This window comes from Spermophilus citellus (genome assembly GCF_964194105.1).
Source record: "Spermophilus citellus genome assembly, chromosome: 10".
Classification (NCBI taxonomy): Eukaryota; Metazoa; Chordata; class Mammalia; order Rodentia; family Sciuridae; genus Spermophilus; species Spermophilus citellus.
In genome coordinates, this window is record NC_138197.1 from 26,725,772 (window position 1) to 26,748,932 (window position 23,161).

The 23,161-nt window shown below is 53.2% G+C and overlaps 2 protein-coding genes across 2 annotated transcripts in view; one reads left to right on the top strand and one right to left on the bottom strand.

The window, feature by feature from the left end:
* CACNA2D4 (calcium voltage-gated channel auxiliary subunit alpha2delta 4) overlaps positions 1–23,161 on the bottom strand; it is a gene marked incomplete at its 5' end in the record, with an annotated part of 108,020 nt that overhangs the window by 19,492 nt on the left and 65,367 nt on the right. The window lies entirely within an intron of this gene.
* LRTM2 (leucine rich repeats and transmembrane domains 2) lies at positions 13,111–20,580 on the top strand. The gene is made up of 4 exons (XM_081310316.1): positions 13,111–13,187; positions 13,725–13,865; positions 16,445–17,035; positions 20,026–20,580. Exons 2-4 carry the CDS (start codon positions 13,799–13,801, stop codon positions 20,478–20,480), a joined length of 1,113 nt encoding a protein of 370 aa, XP_081166442.1. The 5' UTR covers positions 13,111–13,187; positions 13,725–13,798; the 3' UTR covers positions 20,481–20,580.

Below are 23,161 nucleotides of genomic sequence, written 5' to 3' on the forward strand. Positions count from 1 at the left end.
CCTCAGTTTGATCTTCAGTCTGGAAAGAGTCCAGAGGAATATGATGATGGGGTGGGGGAGAAACCAGGGAAAGGTCAAGGGGCCAGAGTTCTAGGTTGCATTTTCCCAGGCTTGTGATCTCTGGATTTGTTTCTTCAGGTGTAAAATGAGTTGTGATTATTGTTACCCTAGAAAAGCAGAATGAGATCAAGTGAGATGATGGGTGAGTCCACTATTCCAGACTGGAGCCTTGTTCTTCAAACTTCAGTGTGCATCAGAATCACCTAGAAGGCTTGCTAAGCCCCATCTCAGAGTTCTCATTTGGGAGGTCTGGGGTCGGGGGGCGCTTGAGAATTTGCATTTCTAGAGTGTTCCCAGGTGATGCTGCACTGCAGCTCCTGGGACTATATTTTGGGAACTATATTTTGTTCAGAAGCATCCTTGTGTAATGGGGCTTTCTAAGATGATGGAGGTGCTGTCCCAAACGGGAGCCACAAGCTGCATTCCTGAGAACTTGAAATGTGTCTAGTGAGACCAAGGACGTGAATTTTTGAAATGTTATTTAATTTTAATTTATGTCTATGTAAGAAGCCACATGAAGTTGATGGCCATCTTGTTGGACAATGTGGTGCCAGAGCTAATCTGAATTTGCAGATGAAGAAACCAATGTTCCGAGAGGCCCCTCTGCTCCCTTGAATCCCAAACAGTCTTGTGGCCGCTCCTGGCTAGCTAACTGGGGCGGTCCTGTGATGTGGGAGCATCTGAGTTCTTTGGGGACTTCTTTGTTGCTTCAAGGTCCAGGTGGCTGACAGGACTGGCCATGAAGGGATGGGGGAGCCACTGTTGGCTCATGGCAATGACAAAGGACGCAGATGGGGTACACTCCAGCAGGTGAGGGATGCTTGGGCCCTCCTGCCACTCACATGTCTCCCTAAGGCGGCAGCCCCTCCCTCTCCTCTTGATGTTCGTTTGCACAGATTTCTTTCTCCTGTAGAAACAGCTGAGTGAAAGACGATGACCCTTCCACACGTTGTCAGAGGGGAATTGTACCAATGCTTAAAACAAGGAAGCATATTTGACCCCATCCTTGACTCCGCCGTGGTCAAAGAGGTCGCAGATTATTCCTGGAATGAGACTCTGCCTTTATCCCCAGGTGGCTCAGGGCCAAGTCTTGAGGAATCACGAGGTTTCTGAGCTGAAAGAAGTTGTATGACTTTAACACAAGGAGCCCGGAGAAGGTGGGGGCCAATTCTTCCCAAATCAAGGTCAGGTTTTGAGGGTTCATGGGCAGAAATGTGGGGAACGGAGCACAGAGCAGGTTTCCCCCCACCAGGTTCCATTTCCTGAGCTGGACCATCAGCTCCAAAGCAAGGTCTGTGTCCTTGGCACCTGGGAAACCTTCCCCAAATTCAGGACATTCCAACTGCCTCCGGACATGTTATCTCCCCCTGGGTCACCCATGGGCATTTCAACCTTGACATGCTCAGAAACAAACTCCGGGCTTTCCTGCCAAGCCCTGGTCCTCCTTGGGACCTTACCATTTTAAAACACATTCTCAACCTAATCGTTTTCCCTCAGTTTACCCAAGTTCAGCTGACTGTGGTTCCAGAACCCTGTGTCCACCTCTCCCTACCTCCACTGTTACCACCGATGGCCAAGCCAATCTCTCTCCTGCTTGGATTAATGCAATAGGCTTTTAAGAAGTCTCCCTGCTTCCCACTCTGGCCTCTCCGTGATCCACTCTCCTCCTAGCCATGAGAGTGATCTTTCTGATCAAATTGCACCACTCCTTTGCTTAAATGGCTTCCGTTGTCCCTAAAACAAAATCTAAACTACTGTGTAATGTGGTCTACAAGACCCTACGTGCGCCAGCCTTGCGGGGGGAGGGGGGTCTCTGATTTCAGCCTGAATCACTTTCTTCCACAAACATGTTGACATTATTCCTACCCCAGGGCATTTGCATCAACTCTTCCTTTTCCTTGGAATGCTCTTCCCTTGAACTCTACATGGCTGGCTTCTTATCATCAGATCTGAGCTCAAACATCATCTCCCGGCATAGCTCTCCCTGACCTCCTCAGATAGAGCAGTACTTCCCTTCACCATTCATCTTCTGTCTTGTCATTCTTTTTATTTCTCAATGGCATGATTTATCTGTTTTTGTCTGTCTCACCTCCCATTGGAATGGAGCTAACAGCAGGCAAAAGGAATCGAGTTCCTTCTGAGCCCCTAGTACAATACCTGTCATATAGTGGGGATCCATATATATTTCTTGGGCTAAATACATAAAATCAAATTGAGTCACCTGCTTGACTGGAAGCAAAATTCTACTAGACTCTCTGTCCCTTATCTCTGAGGTTCAGGACCTCCTTCCTCCCTGCTGAGCCCTGCCCTGTTGCTGATAATGGACTTGTCATCTTGAAGATTTAGCTGTGCTCAGAATTTCTTCTTGGAGGCAATGCACTATGAAATGGGAGATTTAAGTGAGACATGAAGAACAACTTCCTTCTGGTAAGAACTATAAGATGCTGAAAACAGGACTTGGTATAGAGGAGAGAAGATAGGGAAGATAGTGATTAGGGAACATGGAAATCTCTTTGGCAATGGATCAGCTGTGCTCTGCCATGCCCACAGGCGTGCACACCTTCCCTTTAATGATTTCAAATTCTCCTTCTTTTTTTGGTACTGGAGATTGAACCCAGGGGCACATAACCATCTACACCTCTTTTAATTTTTTATCTTGAGATAGGATCTTGCTAAGTTACTTAGGGCCTTAAATTGCAGGAGCTGACCTCAAACCTTCCATCCTCCTCCCTCAGCCTCTAGTCATTTCAAGTCCTTCTGTTCCAACCCTGCTTCACACCACAGGGTGCTTTTCCTTCCCAGGCCCAGAGAGAGCTCAGTCCTCTGTCCTGGCTGAAGCCTCACCCGGGAAGAAGACCACCCTAGGAGCCTCCGGCCAGCCTGCAGGAGTTGGGCTGTTCCTGTGTTTGCAGAGGAGTGCAGAACTCTTGGTGAGGGAAAACAGGGAGTTCTAGACCTTTCCAGGTGGCTTCCCCCAGGGTGCTAGGAAGAGACCTTCTCTGAGCCTGTGCCGGGTGGCTCCTGTTTTAGACCTTGACCTTGACCTTGGTTCTCAGGGAATTGGCCATAGCCTGATAGAGGAGGACAGATCCCAGCCTCCTGCCCCAGTCTGCCTGGATCCCCTCCCTGCCCAGCCTCTTGCCTTCCCTCTCTTGCTGTCTCTCCACGGTGCTGATCTTGTGCCTCAGCCCTGCTCACAACCTAGCAAATCACCTCAATAAGGCCATCGGCGGCAGACGGCCTGTCAAGCTGTGCGTCTTCGCTCCACGTCCTGGCTGGCACTCGGTGCTGCTTCATCATGAGGACAGGAGAACAAAACAGCCCCACCCACACATGGGCATGACCCACACATGACCACACACGTGTACGCAGACATGACCACACACGGGTGCATACCCGGGTTCACGTGTGCAGAATGACCCTTGTGGAGGGCCATGGTCTCCAAGAGTCAGAGACTCACCCTCTTCCCTCCTGGCCCTTGCATCTGCTCTGAGCTTCATCCTCTTAACCCAGCCTGTGGGGTCAACTAGACCTGGGTGGTGGGGTGGGAGGGGCTCGCTTTCTATAACCCTGAGCCGGCAGGTGCACAGTGAATACCTGTGTCACAGAATGTGGGGGCCGGGGCAGACCAAAGACCTCGTCCACCTGCTCATTCCATAGGACAGGTTTGAGGAGACCCAGGGCTGTGGAGCCAATCACCTAGCCAACAGCTACTGAACAGTAAGAGCAGTTGACAAGAAGGTGCTGGCATGGACATGGACTGGGGGAGGCAGGGTCCCTCTTCTGGAACAGGACACAATACAGGAAGGAGAAGAAACCACCCACACAAAGCCACCTCACAACTTCCTCCCAATAACGTGGAAGCAGACCCCAGTAAGGGGGGAGAGGGGAAGAGAGATGTTCAGTAGGGTTGGACAAAGGGAAATGAAGGGAAGGGAGGGGAGAGAGGGAAATGGAAGGCAGGGGGATGAATGTGAAGGTATTGTGACTTATATGAATACACCATAGTGACTCCCACCATCACATATAGCCACAAAAATGGGGTCCTAATTAGAATAAGATGTATCCCATGCTTGGATAATTATATCAGAGTGAATTCTACTGCCATGTATAACTAAAAAGAACCCCAAAGAAAAAGATCAAAAGAGAAAGGAACCACAAGGGTGGCCTGGAGAAAATGCCATAGATCAGAGAAGAAGGCTGAGACCTGTTAAATCAGCAGGGCCACTTGGTAGCAGAGGTGACATTCTGGTTGAGGTTTTAAGAAAGGAGCTGCCCCTGGGCAGGAAGAGCACTGTAGCTCAGGGAAGACCTGCTTTTCCTGAGGTGGGGAGATGGGGGCTGTTTGGGGGAGATGGGAGCCTGCCTTGTTGAAGGGCAGGATGCCTGGGACAACTGTGCAGGGTGAGAGGCAGGGACTTCCCCGGAAGTGAAGGAGGTTCTCCACTCCTCCAGGGATAGTAGTCTTGCCTCTGCTTCCTGGAGTCACCTGACAGAGGGGACAGAAAAAAAAAAAGGTGTAGGAGCACTGTGTGCCGCATCCTGAGTTAAGGAGGGTCTTTGACCCACAGCCCCAGTCCTAATGGTGAAACAAAAGAAGGGTATGGGGATACCCATATGCCCCATGCTGAGCCATCTGCTGGCCAGGAGGCTCTCAGGGAACTGGCAAGGTGTCACATGGGGGTCGTGCTCCAGCTGGGAAGTAGGTCCTGGCTCCTCTTCTGGTTTAGTCCCTGCCTGACTTGGCCTTTAGATCAGCCGCCTTCCTCTTCTTGGAATATCAGTTTCTCTGACTTGCTTTGTTCTGATTGGTTAGGAGAGAGGCCTCTGAGCTCTTGAATGACCATCTATTCCCTTCGTAGGCCTCCCCCTTTTTGGATAAGAGCAAGAACTAGCTTCCACATATTGGAGAAAACATTCCACCGTTGGCTTTTTGAGTCTGGCTTAGTCCACTTAGCATGAAGCTAGCCCAAAATCAGGAGGAGAAAGAGAGAGAGAGAGAGGTTGGGGCGGGGGGGGGGGAGAGAAAGGGTAAAGGGCAGGGGAGGGGGTTTCATCAAAAAAGAAGGAAGACCAGTGGGCTAGATGAAGGGGACTGAGATTGGATAAGGGAAGAACAGAGGAATGAATCTCACTAACTTTCCTGTGCACATACATGAATACACCACAGTGAATCTCACCATCATGTCTATCCACAAGACACCAACCAAAAAGAAATAAATAAATCTAAAAGTAAACAGCAGAAAGATCAGTGGGAAGGGAACAGGGTAAGGAGGAGGGAGAGGAAAGGGGAAATACTGGGGACTGAATTTGGTCAAATTATATTCCATGCTTTTTAAATTCTGTCAAAATGAATCTGATTGTTAGGTATAGCCAGAAAGAAACAATAAAAAATATTAAAGAAATAAAGAGCAAGGACCCACGAGGAGCAGGGTAAAAGGCCAGGGACTAAACTTGCCTCTGGTTCCCTGAATGCTCTGTCCAGCCGGTCCCCAAGGCCCCCAGCCTGCCTGCTCTGGTGTAGTCCTGGCCTGGGTGGACATAGCTTTGAAACTCTCTGACCTCTGTGTGGCCATATGGCCTCTGGCTTTGTGGGGCTCAGCAGCCCACTGTGGAAGGCCCTCTGGTGCCTCAGAATCCCCGGGCACCCTCAGTGGTCCTCGCAGAATGAATCAGTCTTTGAGCGAAGGGGTGGATTTTTCCTTCTCCCACAGGCAGGATGGGAGACACTGCCCTGTTTGACTTTGAAACAGGAGACAGAACCAGCTTCGTGGGAGACCTCAGGGACCAAAGTCAAACCACTGGTTCTGTCGTCTGGGTCTTGCCCCTCTTTCACCAAATCAAAGGGGGAAAGAGGAGGGACAGATAGAAGAAAGGAGCATCCAGGGACGAGGGACAGCCAGGAGGAGCCCTGGGAAGGAAAATGGAGGTACATGATAAAACAGCTTTCCTCCTCCCCGGAGTTGGAAACGATTAATCCACAGGCGCTTTTTTTTCCCACTGAAATGTGAGCATTGCAAGGGTGAGCGCTGCCCTCGCGGCCGTGAGCGCCTGGGCGCGCGCGCCTGTGTGTGCCGCTGCCGCTGTCATCACAGATGTACCCCCAGCTGTCACTCCATTGCTCCGGCTCTCTGCTCTGCGCACACGCGCGCGCTCTCCTCCCTCTCCCCTCACTTCCCCCTCTCTTATCTGTCTTCCTCCGTCCCTCCCTCTTTCCTTCTCAGTTTGTTATTGACCCAACAGCCCCATCCCCTCTCAACGCAGTGCCACGGGCACTCCGCCGCCGGTGCTGGGTGCTGCGCGCTGCGTGCCAGGCCCGGCTCCCGGACTCCGGGACTCTGCATCCGGAGCCCACCAGGCTCTGCTTGGCGCTCGTGTCTGGATTTAGAGCTACCTGATCTAAGGGGCTTAGGGTCCCAGTGAAGAAAGGTGAGTGTGAGTACCTGGTGGGAAGGAATGGGGGTCGTGGGGGGTGCATGTTGGTTGGGCATGCAAACTGGGGACCATCTTTGCTGGGTCTCTTGGCTCTGCACAATTAGCAGCGGGTGCCTCCTGCCTGGGGCACTTGCTGGGGCTGGGGAAGCTGCTCAGAACCAGACACCTAGGCATCCCAAAGGTACAGAACACTGGGAACTCTGACCCCACAGTGTTGGGGACTTGAGCTGTGCATTCTTCCGAAGGGGGCAGGGGGGAAGGGAAAGGGGGAGGAGGGCAGTGCTGGTGCCAGATGACAACCCTGGGTGGCATAGAAACCGGTCCCTGCAGCACGAGGAGCAGCAGCCAAGAGCCTTGTGCTGTCTGCATGCCCGGTTCCTTACCGGCAGCGCCAAGGAACTTGAGTGCTATGGGAAGAGGGGTGGGACGGCAGTTAGGTGCTGGTGACAGGCTGGTAGAGGAAGTGGAGGGTAGCAGGGTGGAGGGCCACTCTGAGTGAGGCATGGGAATAGACCGCAGGACCAGTGCCCCTTTACAGGTTGCCTTGAGCCTTGGGTTTCTGGCCTTCAGGTGGCTGTCCTTGGACAAGGGTGCAAAGGGGGACTTCCCCAACTGGACACTAGTCCACATAGGCATGGGTGAGGCCTCGCTGGTGGGGGTGTGGCTGGAAGTGGACAAGGGGGAGTGATCTTACAGCCCTTCCTTGCAAGCTTGGGTACTGCTTCTATCCCACCTGAGCGTCAGACTGGGAGCTGGGCTGTGAGGAGAACCCACCTGGTGTCCCATGGCTGCACACCTGCCTTTTGCTGCAGAAAGATCAGGTGCCTTAGGAGGACTGTGTGCAGTCAGGCTGTGTCTACCTGGCTGCCTGGTTCTCAGAGGCATGGACACTCAGACTTGGAGCAGGACAGCGGTTCTCAGTACCCCTAAGGCCCATTTCAATACTGCTGGCTTCTGACCAGAAATCTGCAGTTCAAATCCCCGCATGGCAGATCTGGGGCTGGGTTCCAATTGGCTGCTCTGCCCCTCACCCCCAGCTGTCTGCATTTCTAGGGGTGGCAGTGGTGATGTTGGCACCAGGCTGTCAGGGCTTGTTGGGCATTGCCTCGTGTGACTCAGATTGACAGGGCTGCAGCTTAGATAACTACAGCAGGTGGGGGAGGGGAGGGAGCAGAACACGTGGTGAGGGGCGGGGGAAGTCCAGCTGGTAGGGAAACCCAACAGCAGCTTAGGTGCCGCCAAGAAGAGCCCAGCTCTTCCCACCCCCACCTCTCCACTGGCAGAAAGTCTCTGGCACCGCCAAAAGAGGGAGCCCAGGAAAGCCAGGCCTGGGGGCGGCAAGAGAAGGAGGGAGGTTTCTTAAGCAACCGATCTGGTTTCTTTGGGGTTTGGCTGGAAGCAGGGTCTGGGGCCCAGGGCAAGCCAACCCTGTTCCCATTTCCCAGGCACCAGGGCCAAGAGGCCACATGGGGGGCGGTGCTGTGGAGGAGCGGGTGGAGGAGGGGTGTTTATGCAATGACTGGGGGTATTGGGGAGCTCTGTGGGTGGGGAGAGGAGGGGTCTGGTCAGAGGCAGTGTGTCCCCTCTATGGGTCTCCCTCCTTCTAACCCCAGGTCATATTTCCCTTGCCCCCTGCTTGGGGCCGCAGGCAGCCAATGGCAGGAGCTGGCTCTAGGGCTTCAATAGACTCCAGCTCATTCATCAGAGAGGAGAGGGGTGACTCAGGGGGCTTCCCCCCACCCCCACCCCCACCCCCGTTCCACTCCCCAGGGTGCCCTTTTGGGATAGAGAATTTTGACAAGGAAATGCTGGTGCAGGAAGCTGGGAGTGAGAAGGGGGCAGGTGTTCTGAAATGAACTAGGAAGGTCTGTATCTGTTCCAACTACAAATATAGAGATTGCTTTAGAACCAGCTTCCTTGCTGCCTGGGCAGTGTGTGTTAGGGGTGATGGGCATGGAAGAGATCTGGAATGTTTCCTAGAAGGGCCTGATGGCCAGACAGGTGGCAGCAGCCTAAATGACACTTGCAGCTTCCCTACTGTCCCAACCATAGAGAAACCCATGCCATCTCTGCACAGGGCTCAAGCCTGCTGCCCAGGCTCCCTTGCAGCCCTCTGGGGGATGGGCAGGACTGCCCTTGCAGGCTCATGGCCCTCTGCCTCTCACTAGCTCTGGAACCTCTGCCTCTGCAGAACAAAGGGTGCGGTGGAGGAGACTCTGAAGACCCTTTTTGCTCCTGAGTTCAGTGGGTCCCTTATTCTGAGGGGGTGCATAGGTCTTGTCTCAAGTCCTTGACATTTGACCCCTGATCTAGTGGAGATACCAGGGGAGGGAGAACACAGCAAGGCCCACACACTTCCCAAGAGACCTGAGGGGCACAATGACTGCATGACTTGCCTTGAGGGATGATGACAGAGATGCTCAGAGAAAGGGCAAGGACACAAGGCCTGGGGTGAGTTGGTGGTTTCTAGCTGTCTGAGCCAACCCCACCTGGAGGGTTACTTTTCATGTGTAGGAGAAATGAAAGGGGCTGGTGCACCCCTGCCACCCTAACCCTGTCCCTCTGCAGTGAATGAGTGCTGGCAGACTGCTCCAAGCTGGGGGAGGGGCAGTGGTGGTGGCTGAGGCAGGTGCTCCAGGGGGAAGCAGCTCCCGCCCTCCAAGTCTCAGGGATGCAGCAGCCCACTCAGTCGGCTGGAGCACGTGGAGCCTTCTGCTTCTCCTGCTGCCTCACTACCTCCCCCAGCGCTGGCATCCCCAGAGCTTCCAGCCCACCCCTGCCCCCACCTCAGCACCCAACCCTGGCCAGAAAGATCTTGGGCTCCTAGGACTTGTCACCATACCTGTGTCACTACTGAAAGAGGGGAGACTTGCAGAGGAGATGCGGCTTGCATCTCAGTCCAGCAAGTCACAGAGCTTGTTTCTCCATGGAGAGGATGGGGACCCACTCAGCTCCACTGAGACAGTGGATGAGGAAATGCCAGGTAAACGGTAAAGTACTGCACACATTTCCCTGTTCCTGTCTCTACCTTTCTCCACCAGAAGCCTCCACATGTGAGAGGTTGAAGAACAGGATGAACGTAGGAGCTTATAAGGGTAACTGAATCAGTAATTTTGTCACCAGGTGGCTCAGGCACGGAGCAGTATTCTCCCATTTACCTAAGCTTAAGTAAATGTTTCCTCTCACCTATCATGGGCTCAAGTCCACTTAATTTCCTGTGCCTCAGTTTTCCCTATCTACACAATGGTGTTAATAATGATAACCAGAGTTGTATGAGCATTAAGAACTCTAGGTAGGTGTTTGACTGTGGCCACTGTCTCTCTCTGGGCAAAGGCTTCTTGGAAGAGATACAAAAGTCAGAGCCCTGGCCCTGGCCTAGGCCTGGTGGGTCCTCCAAGCTCACTAAGGCCCATGCTATTCCTGACTGGTATCTGGCCCCAGTGACAGACCAGCATTATTTCCCAGGTGGCTGTTTGTCCCTGTCTGGGAGGTACCAGCCTAATACTCCTCAAACTTAAATATGCATACAAAGTGCCTGGGATCTTGTTAAAATGCAGATTCTCATTCCATCTGCCTGGGTGGGATCTGAGATTCTGTATTTCTAGACTTCCAGGCTAGACTAATGCTGTAGATCCATGGAGCACACTTTGAGTAGCAAGGGGTTAGAGCCAAAGCCCCATGTTTCTTGGGGGCTTTTGGGGTTTTCAGCCCCATATTCTCAAATCAGGAGCCTAGTGAGGGAGTCCCAGGGACCCTCCTGGGTCCCAGCCCCTTCCTTCTGGTCTGTCCCTGAGACAAAACCCAGGCGAGCAGTCAGAACACGTCTAGTGAAACCGAGAGAAGGGGTCTTTTTGGCAGGACCCTAGTACTTTTCTGCCCTCCATTCCCCACCCCAGGTTGGGACTCCCCTCAAAGCTGTTAATTTATTCAGCAGTCGGCCAGCACCTCCTGCTACAGCTGTTCTCCAGCCTTGCAATTAGGTCACCCCTTTCCCGAGGAGACTCTGATCTTCTGGGGGCAGAAAGGAGTCCTTTGCTTGGGGGTGTGTGGGTGGGCAGAGGATTAAGGGTCTAGGAAACTCTAGTTCCCCCCATATTTCCCTGTGGGTTAGGAAGGCTCTGAAGTCCAGAAAAAGTCCTCCCCCAAAGCAGGATCGACTACCTGGAGAGCACAGTGTGTGTCCTCATAGATCAGGGAGCTTGTTTAGATCACATTTCTCCAAAGCACACACAGTGTCCTGCCACCTTGCCAGGCAGTGACAAGGGTCTGTGTTGTGAGACTGCTTACCCTGGTTTGTGCATGGGCAACTGTTCAAGGCTGGGGATGGGCATCAGACCCTGTACTTAAGGGCCCTTCTCCACTGAATGCCTCTTTGCAGGTCAACCCTGGGGCTCATTTGTTGGGGTGACCCTGAGCAGAGTCAGGTGGGAAAGAGGAGCCTGCTGGGGGAGGGTAGGAGCCTCAGGCAGAAGTCAGGACTGAGTGTAGTGGGAGACTTTTCTCCACAGCCTGTTTCCCTCAGGAAATCAGAAGAAGTGGGGACAGAAGCTGGACTGGGTTTCCAGCCCCCCATAAGGGGCTATGCATGGAGAATGTCCTGGGTTAGGGACTGTCCTGGGTGGGGGAGGGGGGTCTCTCCAGATCTTGCTTCCAGGCTGGCAGTGTCCCTGTACATCTGCCTGCTGAGGGTACTCAGGGAGGCATCTTGCTCTGCTGCCCAAGTGTTGGCAAGAGGAGATGTGCTGGAACGGTGCCAGCCAGGCCTGCATGTGTGTAGGTGCGTGCATGTGTTTGGTTGCACATGTGCGTGCACCTGTGCAGGCATGCGTGTTAACACATGCCCAACTGCACTGTGTGTGTTTGCACCACGTGCTGTGGACGGAGCTCCAAACACGTGTCTGAGAGGCCTGTGGGTGCGCGGCCCACTCTATGCACACATAAGCATCTCCCCGTGAGGGCCATTGCTGGGTGACAGTCACCAGGGAGTGGTTGAGCAGCCTGACTCAGAAGCCTGCAATCCAGTTCCTGACATACTATGTGACCTTAGGCAAGTTGGTCATCACGTCTGTATCTCAAGTGGCCACTAACCTGCCTACTGTTTCACAGATGCTGCAAAGTTCTTGGTTGGTGTTCTGAGGGGCAGGGCTTGAGAGACACAGTGGGGATGGGGATTGCCACCTGTGAAGGCAGGTCTGTGGTGTGAGCCTGCCGCACACTCAGCATCATGTGACAGCGCACAGCCCCAGGACAAGCTCAGGTGCCATGTGCTTAGGAATAAGAAATAACCCAGAATGTGAGGTTACTGGGACCAGGGAAGACAGGTGTCCTGTGGACCTGCTGCTGATCCCTCCCGGTGAGGAAGGTATGTTTCCTCACACCCATCATGGCTCCAGTCCAAGGTGTTGTGAACTTAGTCTGTGTTAACTCTTAAATTCTACCCACTAAGTGTCATGTTCATGGCTTTTAGAGTTAAGGAAACAGAGATGTGTAGAGTGTAAGCAGTTTGTTTGAGGGAGTAGCCAGACGGGATTCACAGAGCCTCAGCACTTGTGCAACTGAGCCAGGAGCCTACAGGCACCTGCCCTGAGAGCAGCTGGAGAATGACAACCTGGCTGCTCCTCCTGTTGAGCACAGAGGACCCACTCAGAGAGCAGTGTGAGGACGAGCTGCTCCCACAGCCCACAGCAAGCTATAGGTGAGCCACTCTGCCAGCCTCTGCCCAGCTTTTCACAAACTGGTCCTCACTATATGGAGGAAGTGGGGGCAAAGACAAAGCCCAGACTGACACGGAGGGCTGCTAATTCCTGAGAAGCTGCCACACCGCCAGGCCACATAAGCCACAGGCCACAGTGGAGGCCTCCTGAGGACCACCAGAGGGGGGAGAAAGAGGGTTGGGGGACAGGGTGGAGGGGAAAGGCAATAGGAGCCTCAGCGAGATCCTAATGCCTGAGGGGAACCCTCAGCATGCTTCCAAGCCGAGCACGGCAAGCCAGCGTCCTGACGGCTCCTTCCACCTCCTCAGCTATCATCTTCTCTGCCATTGGCTCTCAGGCTCCCAGAATTAAACCAGCCTACGGGAGGCGGGAGGGGGAGGCTGCAAACAGGAATTACCAAAGACGCTGAATTTGGCAAACAAGGAAGGTCAAACTTTGGGAGCCTGACACAACTGTGCCCTTTGGGCACCCAGAGGGGACTGGGGTGTTGGCACAGTCTTCACAGCCAAGCCCCATCCTGGTCCCTACCACCAGTTGGGAGATGTCACCTCTGATGGGGCTAGCAGGGTGGAGGCTCTGGTCTCCCTTGTAACAGCTCTTGGCCACATGCAGAAGGAAGTGGGAATGCAGAGGAGGCCTGTGTTCCATTTAGGAGACACAGGGTTGGGGCAGACCCTAGAAAGGGTGACTGCCTCCTTTTCCCCCTAGAAGAGCAAGCTGCTCTCTGCACACCTGGCCTCTTCCCAGCCCTTGGTGATCTCACCCTCTCCTCCGTGGCCCTGTCTCTCCTGTGCCAGCAGCTGTTGCAGCATGAACCCCTGAGCTGATGAGTCTTATTATAGACTGGCTGGCGGAAGAGGGAGCATTGCAATTCCCCCCAAGGCGACTGTGGAAGCGGAAGCAGGGCCACCCAACGGCTCTCACCTGACCTGCCAGCAGACACCGCAAACGATCTGGCCTCTGTCTCCCTGAGCCATGGTAAGCAGTGGTGGGGTGGGGTGGGGCACTGGTGAGACCGGGATTGGGGGGAGGGAAGCAAGCAGCATAGGTGGGCACTGTACCCTGAAACCTCACCCTGCTCACCTAGAAGAGATGGGCTTCAGTTTCCCTACCTGTGATGTGGGAAAGCCCAGAGGAGACCATATTGTAATGAAAACATTTTAGAGGTCACCATTCCAGAGAGGCATCAAGAAGAGGCAAGGAGAAGCCGGGTGGGGACATTGGGGAGGGAGTTCAGGTGGCAGTTCCTGCATCCTGCAACCTGGAGCCAGGTCTGAGGGCTCTTGGGCAAGCCTAAGGCTGCCCTGCCCATCCCCCCAGGGAGTTGAACATTTCCTGCCTGCTCTCTTTCTGCTCCCCCTTGTTCCTCTTCTTGCCCACACCCAGGGAATCATAGCTAAGGGAACAGGAGAGGGAATGAGGAATGTAAAGAGACACCTGGGCCCTCTTCCTAACCCCTGGGTTGGAACAGGGCCTCGAACACCTGCCCCGCCCAGCTCTCTTTCTTTCTCTCAGGACTGACAGGCAGAGCACCCCAAGGGCTCCTCTCTCTCCAGAGCTGCAGGGCCTGGAGAGCCGTGGGGTTCACCATGCTGGCACCGGGTAATGGCTCTGAGCAGAGGACCAGGCTTGCCCTGCAGTGGAGGCAGGTCTCCTGTGAGTATGCCCCTGGCCACAGGGTGAGGGCACAATTGGGGCGAGGTGGGAGCTCAGCACAGCATGGAGGGAGACTTCTCAGGCTGCAGGGAGGTTGTAGACATACTTTCCCATGATGCCCAAGGCTCTGCACTGGGAAACCAGGCTCAGGCCTGTGATAATGGCATCTGGGGAAGTCAAGAAAAGAGCCACTCTGAGAGCTTTGGTGGCTGGACTAGGAGCTGGAGGCCATGACAGTTGGTCTTGTCTCCCTAGGTAGGTCTGTTGAATCCTTCCCAGTGCTTTGGGTTCTCTGAGAGTCAGTAAATTCTCTGTTGGAGAATGGTCAGGCTTTCTGAATTTTAAATAGCATGGATGGTGCCTGGAGTGGCAGTCTGCCCCAGCCCACCCCGAAGTCCCAGCTCAGGCTGGGTCGGGATGTCTAATGGGGAGCTACTCTTCATAGTCATCAGCTGATGGAGCTGGGGACACCTCTTAGGCTCTTTATGCCTCACTCAGTCCTTCCAACTCTAAATAGAGCAACTCCTGGGCTCTTGGGGTATGGTGTTGGAGGGGACCTTAGGGACTGGATCCATTATCCTGCACACAGGCACATTGAGGTGTAAATGCTAATGACAGCAATGCTCACAGGTTGTCAGGGGAAAAGAAAACCTGAGCATTTCTCTTCATCTTAGGGAAAGGGACAAGGTCAACAAGGCCTGGTTTGCCCCAGGCTACATGGTAAGAGGTAAGAAATGTCCCTGAGGGACATTATTCTGCCTGGCTTCTCCCCGCCTCAGTCGGCCTGTGATCCAGCTGCCCCACGACAGGAGCAACCTGAATTATTCACCAGGCGAGAGTGGCTGATCCCTGAGCAACTCAGATCCCTTTTCAGCCTCGCTCTAGGGTCACTCAGCACCTCGCAATACAGGATTATGTTTTCTTGTCATTAGAGCTTCTATGAGTTTCTGGGGCGGGGGTGGGGAAGGAAAGGAGCCACTCTTTTCGAAACATTCCCACCTCGTCCTCCTAGTCTCTTCTCCGGGAGGGGGATCCTTATGTTCATTCGTCTGAGAGGGGAGCTTGAGGGGTTGAATATTTTTCCTCTGGGGAAACTAAAGTCTGAAGAGCGCTGATGTCAAATGACATGGAGGGGGTGGGGTGCCGCAGGCTGACCTGGCCGCAGATGGGTTCAGAGAGGTGACAGGTGGGCAGTGACCTCATGTAGCAGACAGAGGTCTTCAGTTGGCTTCTGTGACCAAGCCAGGGCCCATTTCTCATCAAGAACAAAGAGGCTCAGGTGTCAGTCTTACAGAACGTCTCTGGGCTGTCACTGATCCTCAGTGGGGGACAGGCACATCCTGTTCCTTCAAGCTCTGCCCTTTGGGACACTGGATGACCTACCAGACAGAGACTCAAGACTGTCCCACCCAGGCACCCAGCTTGTGTGGCTGTTAGCTGTCTGGGTGGCTCTGACCACACTACACACTAGGCCTGTACCTTGCCAGTTCTCTAGCTGGGGTCTTTCCTCTGGGCTGGGTGGAGCTGACTTCATGCAGCTGAACTATTTTGAGCTCATCCTTTTTTCCCTTCACTGTGAGCATATTTCTCTGATATTCAGGAGGACAGCTGGGGAGGTTTCAGGTCACTGTTAGAAAGGACTGGCTCCACAATGGAATGGGATGTTCTGTTGGATTGTTCTCTGAGGATTGTTTCTCCCAGCTCTTCCACAAACCAGACCCCATACTTGCTACTCAAAGGCATCTTGGGCAAAAGATGGGATCATGAAAGGAATTCTGTCAATTGATCCATCATGCAGAAATGCTGCCCTGAGGCTGCTTGGAACAGAAACCAGGCTAAGAGCATTGGTGGCTCTAGGATAAAAATAAGTCAGGGAACCTGTCCTGGGTCCCATTAGTTGTCAATGTTGCAGGGGTGTTGCACATCTTATCCTTGTCATTCCCACAGTGCTCTCCAGAACAGGGACCTAGGTGGTCCTGGGTTCTAACCCTCTATCCCTCCTACTAGCCCCATCTTGGTTGTGTGATTCTGATAAATGGGAGAGCATTTGGGAAGTTGTAGGGGGCAGAGTTAGGAGTGCCCTCTTATTACCTGCCTTTCCATGCACAGAATATCTTAGCCTTCCTCATGCAGTTCCAGGCTGGGGTGAAGTGCAGAGGAAAATGACCCAGCATGGGCTCTTGTCTTTTGGAAAGAGGGGAACAAAGGAGCAGGCCTCTCTGATATCCTCATATCTCTGCTCCCAAGGAAGTCAATCACTGTGGACCAGCATGGCTTGTCCTCTGGGCTCAGGCCTGTGAGTCGGCAGCCTCACACTCCACTGAAGTGGCTTTTGTCTGATGTGCGGTGAGGCAAAGACCTGCTGGCACAGTGTGATGTCCATTAGCATACAAGTGTCTCTGGATTTGTTAATTAGCTTTTTGTGTGGTTAATAAATGTTTGTGCATTGGTTTTGGTTTGTGCCAAGGGCGATACAGCCAAGAGGCCATTATGATATGAACCTGGAAGGAGGGAACGGGAGCTGGAATCAACTCCTAGCCTGTTGCTTTTTCCCACCTGTCTGTCCCTCCTCCCCAAAGGGATCACCTGCTGGATCGCCCTATATGCTGTGGAGGCCCTCCCCACCTGCCCTTTCTCCTGTAAGTGTGACAGCCGTAGCCTGGAGGTGGATTGCAGTGGCCTGGGTCTTACTGCTGTGCCTCCGGATGTGCCCGCTGCCACCCGAACCCTCCTGCTCTTGAACAATAAGCTGAGCACCCTGCCAAGCTGGGCTTTTGCCAACCTGTCCAGCCTGCAGCGGTTGGACCTGTCCAACAACTTCCTGGACCAGCTGCCCCGCTCCATTTTTGAAGACCTGACGAATCTGACAGAGCTGCAGCTGCGCAATAACAGCATCAGGACCCTGGACAGGGATCTGCTGCAGCATTCCCCGCTGCTGCGCCACCTGGACCTGTCCATCAACGGCCTGGCCCAGCTGCCCCCGGGGCTTTTTGATGGACTCCCAGCTCTGCGCTCCCTCTCCCTCCGCTCCAACCGCCTGCAGAACTTGGACCGACTGACGTTTGAGCCCCTGTCGAACCTGCAACTGCTGCAGGTTGGGGACAACCCCTGGGAGTGTGACTGTAACCTTCGAGAATTCAAACACTGGATGGAATGGTTCTCTTACCGAGGTGAGTGCAGCCCTTCCTGCTTGGGCAGGTGAGGCTCAAGGAGATCACCCCTGGCAGAGAGTCTTTCCTGGTGGCTGAGACGAGGTCTGGGGAAAGAACAGAGTGACCCTACCTCTCTGCCAGATAGGCTAGTCACAAGCATCACCCCCCATGTGCAAAGCCATTCCTCTCCCTACTGGTAAGTACAGGCTGCTGATCCCCCTCCCACACTGCACCCCTTTCTTCTCTATGTCCCTCTCTGTGCTTCTGACCTTCATTTTTTTTTTCTCACTGTAATTGATCTCAGTTTTGTAGGATTAGTAAGGAAACTTTAAGACACAGGATACTTTCTGGGGGGCTCTATATCCCACCAGGTAGGCTTCTGGGTTTCCCGGATGTGCTAAAAGGAACACGAAAACCTGCCCTTCTTTCCAATAACACCACTGCCTCTGCAGTATCAATCTTTTACAGAAAGGTGAAATGTAACAAGCCTACAGACACAGCCAAATTGTCCTCTGGATGATGATGCCAGCTTCCTCTCCCATGAAATTTTGTTATCAAAACTGTTAATAAGAAGCCAAGTGGGAGCTCCGGTGCAGCTCAGTATAGAGCACCTGCCGAGCATGTGTGAGGCTCTGGGTTCCATCCCTAGCATTCGGGAAAAAGCCGCATGGTTTGTTTTACTTTTTTTCCCTTCCACCTTTCTTTCTTTCTTTTCTTTGGAGGGGGGGAGTACTGGGGATTGAACTCAGGGGCACTTGACCACTGAGCCACATCCCCAGCCCTATTTTTATTTTATTTAGAGACAGGGTCTCCCTGAGTTGTTGAGCACCTTGCCATTGTGAGGCTGGCTTTGAACCCGCAAATCTACTGTCTCAACCTCCCGAGCCACTGGGATCACAGGCATGCGCCACCGTGCCCAGCCCTTCCGCCCCTTTTTAATCTGGGAAAATTTTGCAATGACCTATAAAATGATCAAATGAAATAATAAAATAAAAGGGAAGTGGGGGGGCAAATAAGTAAGCACAATGGTTAAAGTGCCAGGCCTGGGTTTGAATTTTGACCCTGCCACCCACGACCTGTGTGACCTTGAGAAAGTTGATTAATATCTCTGTGGCAGTGTATCATCTGTAACATGGGGAGAAAAGCAGTACCTATTTTATGGAATCATTGTGAAAAATTTAAAAAAGCAATGCATACAAAATGTCTTGAAAAGTGCCTTAGCATACTCTCATTTATTTGCTCATTTGCTATTAGTACTGATAAGATGCAATTTGGTACCCAGCACAAAGTAGATGCTCAATGAATGTTTGCTGAATGAATCAACATTGAATTGTGTGAAAAGAATGCTAATGCTTTTCACTAGCCTTACTATTTGTATTTCCTATCCAGCCACTAACTCAATTATTCCTAAGCAGTTCTGACGTGTTGGTTAATTAAAAACATTTTACAAACTATGAAGTGCAGTGAAATGTTAGTCACTATGATAATTTCTCCTGTTTTCATGAGTGGAGAAATAATGATTAATACTGTTGTATAGTTTCCAGTTTACAAATGTTTTTTTTCATGTCCCTCATCTATCTTAATCTCTCTAGCAGCTTAATTGAGATAGGTTCTTATTTTATAGCTAAGAAAATGAAAACTCAGATGTAATTAAGTTAAGCAATTTTCACAAGATGCAGCCAAGTTCCAACCTCAGGTCTCCTGAGCAGGAGAAAGAGGTGGCTCTACTCTTAGTCATCAGTTCATGTGCAGATTCACTGGACTTGAGTGACCTAGGGGGTTGGTGGCACAAAGGAGCTAGGTATCTGCACATCCAGACCAATGCGCCATCCTTAGGAAATGTCCTTGCCCTTTCACAGAGAAATCAGGAAGGGAATTCTCTGCACAAAAGGGCCTGGAATAGGAATGCACATTTTTCAGAATTTTTCAATAATTGAATTGTTTTCAACCTTGCACTCCTTAGAAACTAAATAAATAAATAAAGTAAAAATCCTGGGAAGTTCTCATCAGGGTCCTGGGGTAAGACTGATGTCTACGGAATAAGGAGACTTGTGGTGGTTGGGCTAGAAGAGGGAGCTGGCAGTGAGGGAGTGGCTGGAGCCCAAGCCCATTCAGCAGTCAGCAGGGTGTCTATTGCCTGCATCTAGATTTCACTGGAAGCTGAAAAGAGGCCAAAATCCAAGTTTCACTTCCCAGGGGACGTCCAGGCAGCTTCATCTCCTTAGCTACTGTCCCTCACATCTCACCCCGGCTCTGCGTTTACATTCCCTGTGGTCCTCTCTGCCTTCACTGCCCATCACCGCCCACACAGCCTCATCAGCACCAGCCTCCTGTCTCTGGGATTCCCTCCCAAGATGCTCTTGCACCTGAGTCACTGTGGGGGGACACTGAACTGTTCCTAACAAGGAACAGGGAAAACTTTCTTGCTCCCCATTTTTCTCCCTGCTCTCAGGAGGTAGTCTCCTGCATAGAGAATCAGGAGCTAAGGCTTTTGATTCTTGTCCCTTTTGTGAGAGGGAGGAACCCCCTGGAGGGATAAGATACTGTGTTGTGGGTTCCCAGATGGGCATGAGCAGGCAGATTCAGGGCTAGAGAAAGCAGAGCTGGGGTCTGGCTGGGACACTGACTCTCTTTCACTGCAGTTCTTTCCTGAGCATCTTCCCCAGTGGGCACTTCCTCCTGTGGGTCAGGCTGACCCAGGAGAGGGCAGGCTTGAGGGAACTGGCTGTGAGCTTCTCTATAAAATGGGAATAATGATAATATCCATTTCATGTGGCTTCTGCGGGGATGAGATGGCCTGATATCTCTAACTCATCCACCGTGCTGCCTGGCTTGGTCAATGCTGATTTCTCTCCTCGCCTTCCTCTTCTATAGACAGTGATTCCAGGATTGACTGCTTTGCTTGAACTATAATCTGGGTCTTCCATATTGGGGAACTAGGGATGGAGAGAGGGAGTCCAGGTTCCTGATATCTACTCAGACCCTCCTTTCTTCTCCACTGGATGCAGGGGGGCGCCTGGACCAGCTGGCCTGCACCCTACCCAAGGAACTGAGGGGGAAGGACATGCGTATGGTCCCCATGGAGATGTTCAACTACTGCTCCCAGCTGGAGGACGAGAACAGCTCAGCTGGGCTGGATGTTCCTGGGCCACCCTGCACTAAGGCCAGCCCAGAACCCGCTAAGCCCAAGCCTGGGGCTGAGCCTGAGCCAGAACCCAGTACAGCCTGCCCCCAGAAACAGAGGTACCGGCCAGTGAGTGTGCGGCGAGCCATCGGCACAGTGATTATCGCGGGAGTCGTCTGCGGCATCGTCTGCATCATGATGGTGGTGGCTGCTGCCTATGGCTGCATCTACGCCTCCCTCATGGCTAAGTACCACCGGGAGCTCAAGAAGCGCCAGCCCCTGATGGGGGACCCTGAGGGCGAGCACGAAGACCAGAAGCAGATCTCTTCTGTGGCCTGAGAGCCCCCCACCTAGCCCAGGTAGGAAGGGCAAGGGAGAGCTCACCGGAGATGGCTCTGGAAAGGGCTGGCTCTTCCTCCCATCACGGTCCCTGCCTTGGCCTGACAGTGGCCACTGCTTCCCCAGTGATATTCTCCTCCCCAGCCCTCCAGCAGCGCAGCCATGGGGTGGCCATCTCCATGAACTTCCAGGTCTCCTGGAAGCTGACGTTGTGCTGAAGTCTCTTGTGCGTGCTCCTCTTAGGGCCACCGAATCTTTGGAACACTTGGGGGTTCTCCTTAAGCTTCTGGCCACCAGAAGAAAGAACATGTGTGCAAGAGGAGCTTTCTGGACTGAACACACCCGTCGCCCCTCCTGCCCCGGGGGTGGTCGCAGCTGGGTGACTCTCCCTATCTCTTGCTCATTCCCACATCATCTGCACTTAGTGGGCAGGGAGGGAGTGATTTGGGAGCTAGGGGTAGATTTCTGTGACTCTTTTCTAATCCAGAAAGGTATTCTTAGCCCCTCTATTGTGTGAAAGCTGAGTCCTGCCTTTAGTGGCTAGTACTAACATGCAGAGACACCAACCCTGTGATCTGGACACAGCACTTAAACACATAACGCTGTGATTACAGCATCCTGCCCCAGCAGATGCCAGTCTGTTCCTGTATCTGCTACAGATCACTCTGACCACCCTGCTCCAGGATTCACTGAAATTCCCTCACACACATTCACAGCATCACCAGCACCGTCTCGTGTATTGAAATCACACACACACACACACACACACACACACACACACACACACACACGTGTCACATGAAGACAGAGGCCATACCAGCTCAGGTGGCAGAGATAGGCTTCCCCCTCGGGTCTCTAACCCTGGGACCACAGAACTGCTGCTGGCCGCAGTCTTCTCAAATCAACGGGAGTTGGGGGAGGAACCCAAACCAATGACACAGGATTCCTTTGAGATCCCCTAAAGTGGGCCAAAGTGGTGCTGCTGAAGGAGCCTGCCGTCACCATGGTAACTTGCTCACACCTCTCCTGCTGGGTTTTCCAGGGACAAGGCCAAGAGGCCTGGAAGCTGCTGTATGTGTGGACGGCAGCCTCCTGAGAGCCCAGCCACACACTGGGTGTTCCCTCACGAACTGTGAGTGCAGCCTCACTGCCAGGCCGGTGGGGACACCCACCAGTTCCATGCCTGCAGCCTCAGCACTGCTACTCCGCACCTCCCACCTGCTCCATCTCCAGCATCTTCCACCTGTGACCATGGGGCTGGGACTGGGCTGTGTTCTAGGATTGGTGGCCCCCCCCCCTGAGGGAAAACAGGTGGCAGGCAGACGGCATACTGGTCCTCTCTGAGGCTCGGCGACTGCCAACACCTCCCTGTAAGACTCCAGGACAAGGGACAGAAGAGCCCCATTCTGTTCGGATCCCTCAATGCAGGCTTCCTTTCTCAGGGGTTTGTCTACTCAGTCTGGCTCCTCAGAGCTTCGGATTGCCCCTAGACTAGGGTCTGAACTAAAGAGTGTGCCTGGGGTCCTGTCTGGGACAGACACACCTGTCTCTGGGGCTGTGCAGGTTTTCAGGGTCTTTGTTTGAGGCTGTCCCTGTCCTTGGGAGTCTGGTGTGTGGTGAGTACCTAGGTCTCCCTCTACTGGACTCTGGCTTCCTCTCGCTCAAAGAGGACCAGGAAATGCCACGCTGGCTCCCGGCTCTACGATGGGGGTCCTGGTGTTGGCACTGGGGGAGGACAACCTCGAAGGAAGGGTCCAAGGAGGGTATCAGGGCAGGCCTAGCTTGCCTCCTCTTCCTCCTTACTCCAAGAGTGGGTGGGGGGTGTGGAGAGCCTTCGAGAAGGTCGTTCTCCAGCAGGTGGACAGAGAACACCTCGGCTCGAGCGTAGGCTGCTGTTATCAGATCACATGCCCACCCTGGCTGGGGGCACAGTCTTCCTTCCTCTCTTGGCTTGCAGACTGACACCAGAGCTGGGGATTTTCTAAGGGAATGGGGGAGGGGAGGGGATTGTCAGTGGTGGTATCTTTAGCCTGAGACAGAAGATTTTTAAAGGCAAAATTATATTTCTGGTTTGTTGTTTCAGAAGACCAATAAAGACTGTATTTTCCTATGTACTTCCTGGTTTCATTGGGTGGGAAGGGGAGATGGGTGCTAGGAGACTTGCACCCTGCCCCCTCACACCTCCCCAGGCAGTGGAACACAATGCTGAGGGACATCACCCTGATGCACAGGGCTCTAGGTGACAGATGGGTACCTCCCGCCCAGGGCCCAGGGCCCAGGGCCAGGGCCTCACGGCTTCACTGGGAGTCAAGTGGAGGCAGCATCTTGGGTTAGGAGGCGGCCGAGGGCGGCTAGCTCCCGGCAAGGCTGAGCTGGGATTTTAAGTCCGCCCACGCTCTGGCCTGAAGATCTGGCTGCAAGAGCCTTGGGGTACCTTCACCGGGCAGCACCACAGCTTGTGGAGTGAAGAAGGTAAGCTGGAGACCCCGCAGTGGCTCTGTGCCCTGGGGGTGCTCATCCACCCTGGCTTGATGGAATTCGTCCTGGCAGTCAAGGTCAGATGGGCCCGAGTGGCAAGAGGCCTGTTTTTGCCCAGAGGATCCTGCTCTGTACCAGGAGGTGGGGAGGGCTCCTTTCAGGGACTTCTCTGCTGACTGGGTTTTATTTATTTTTATTTTTTT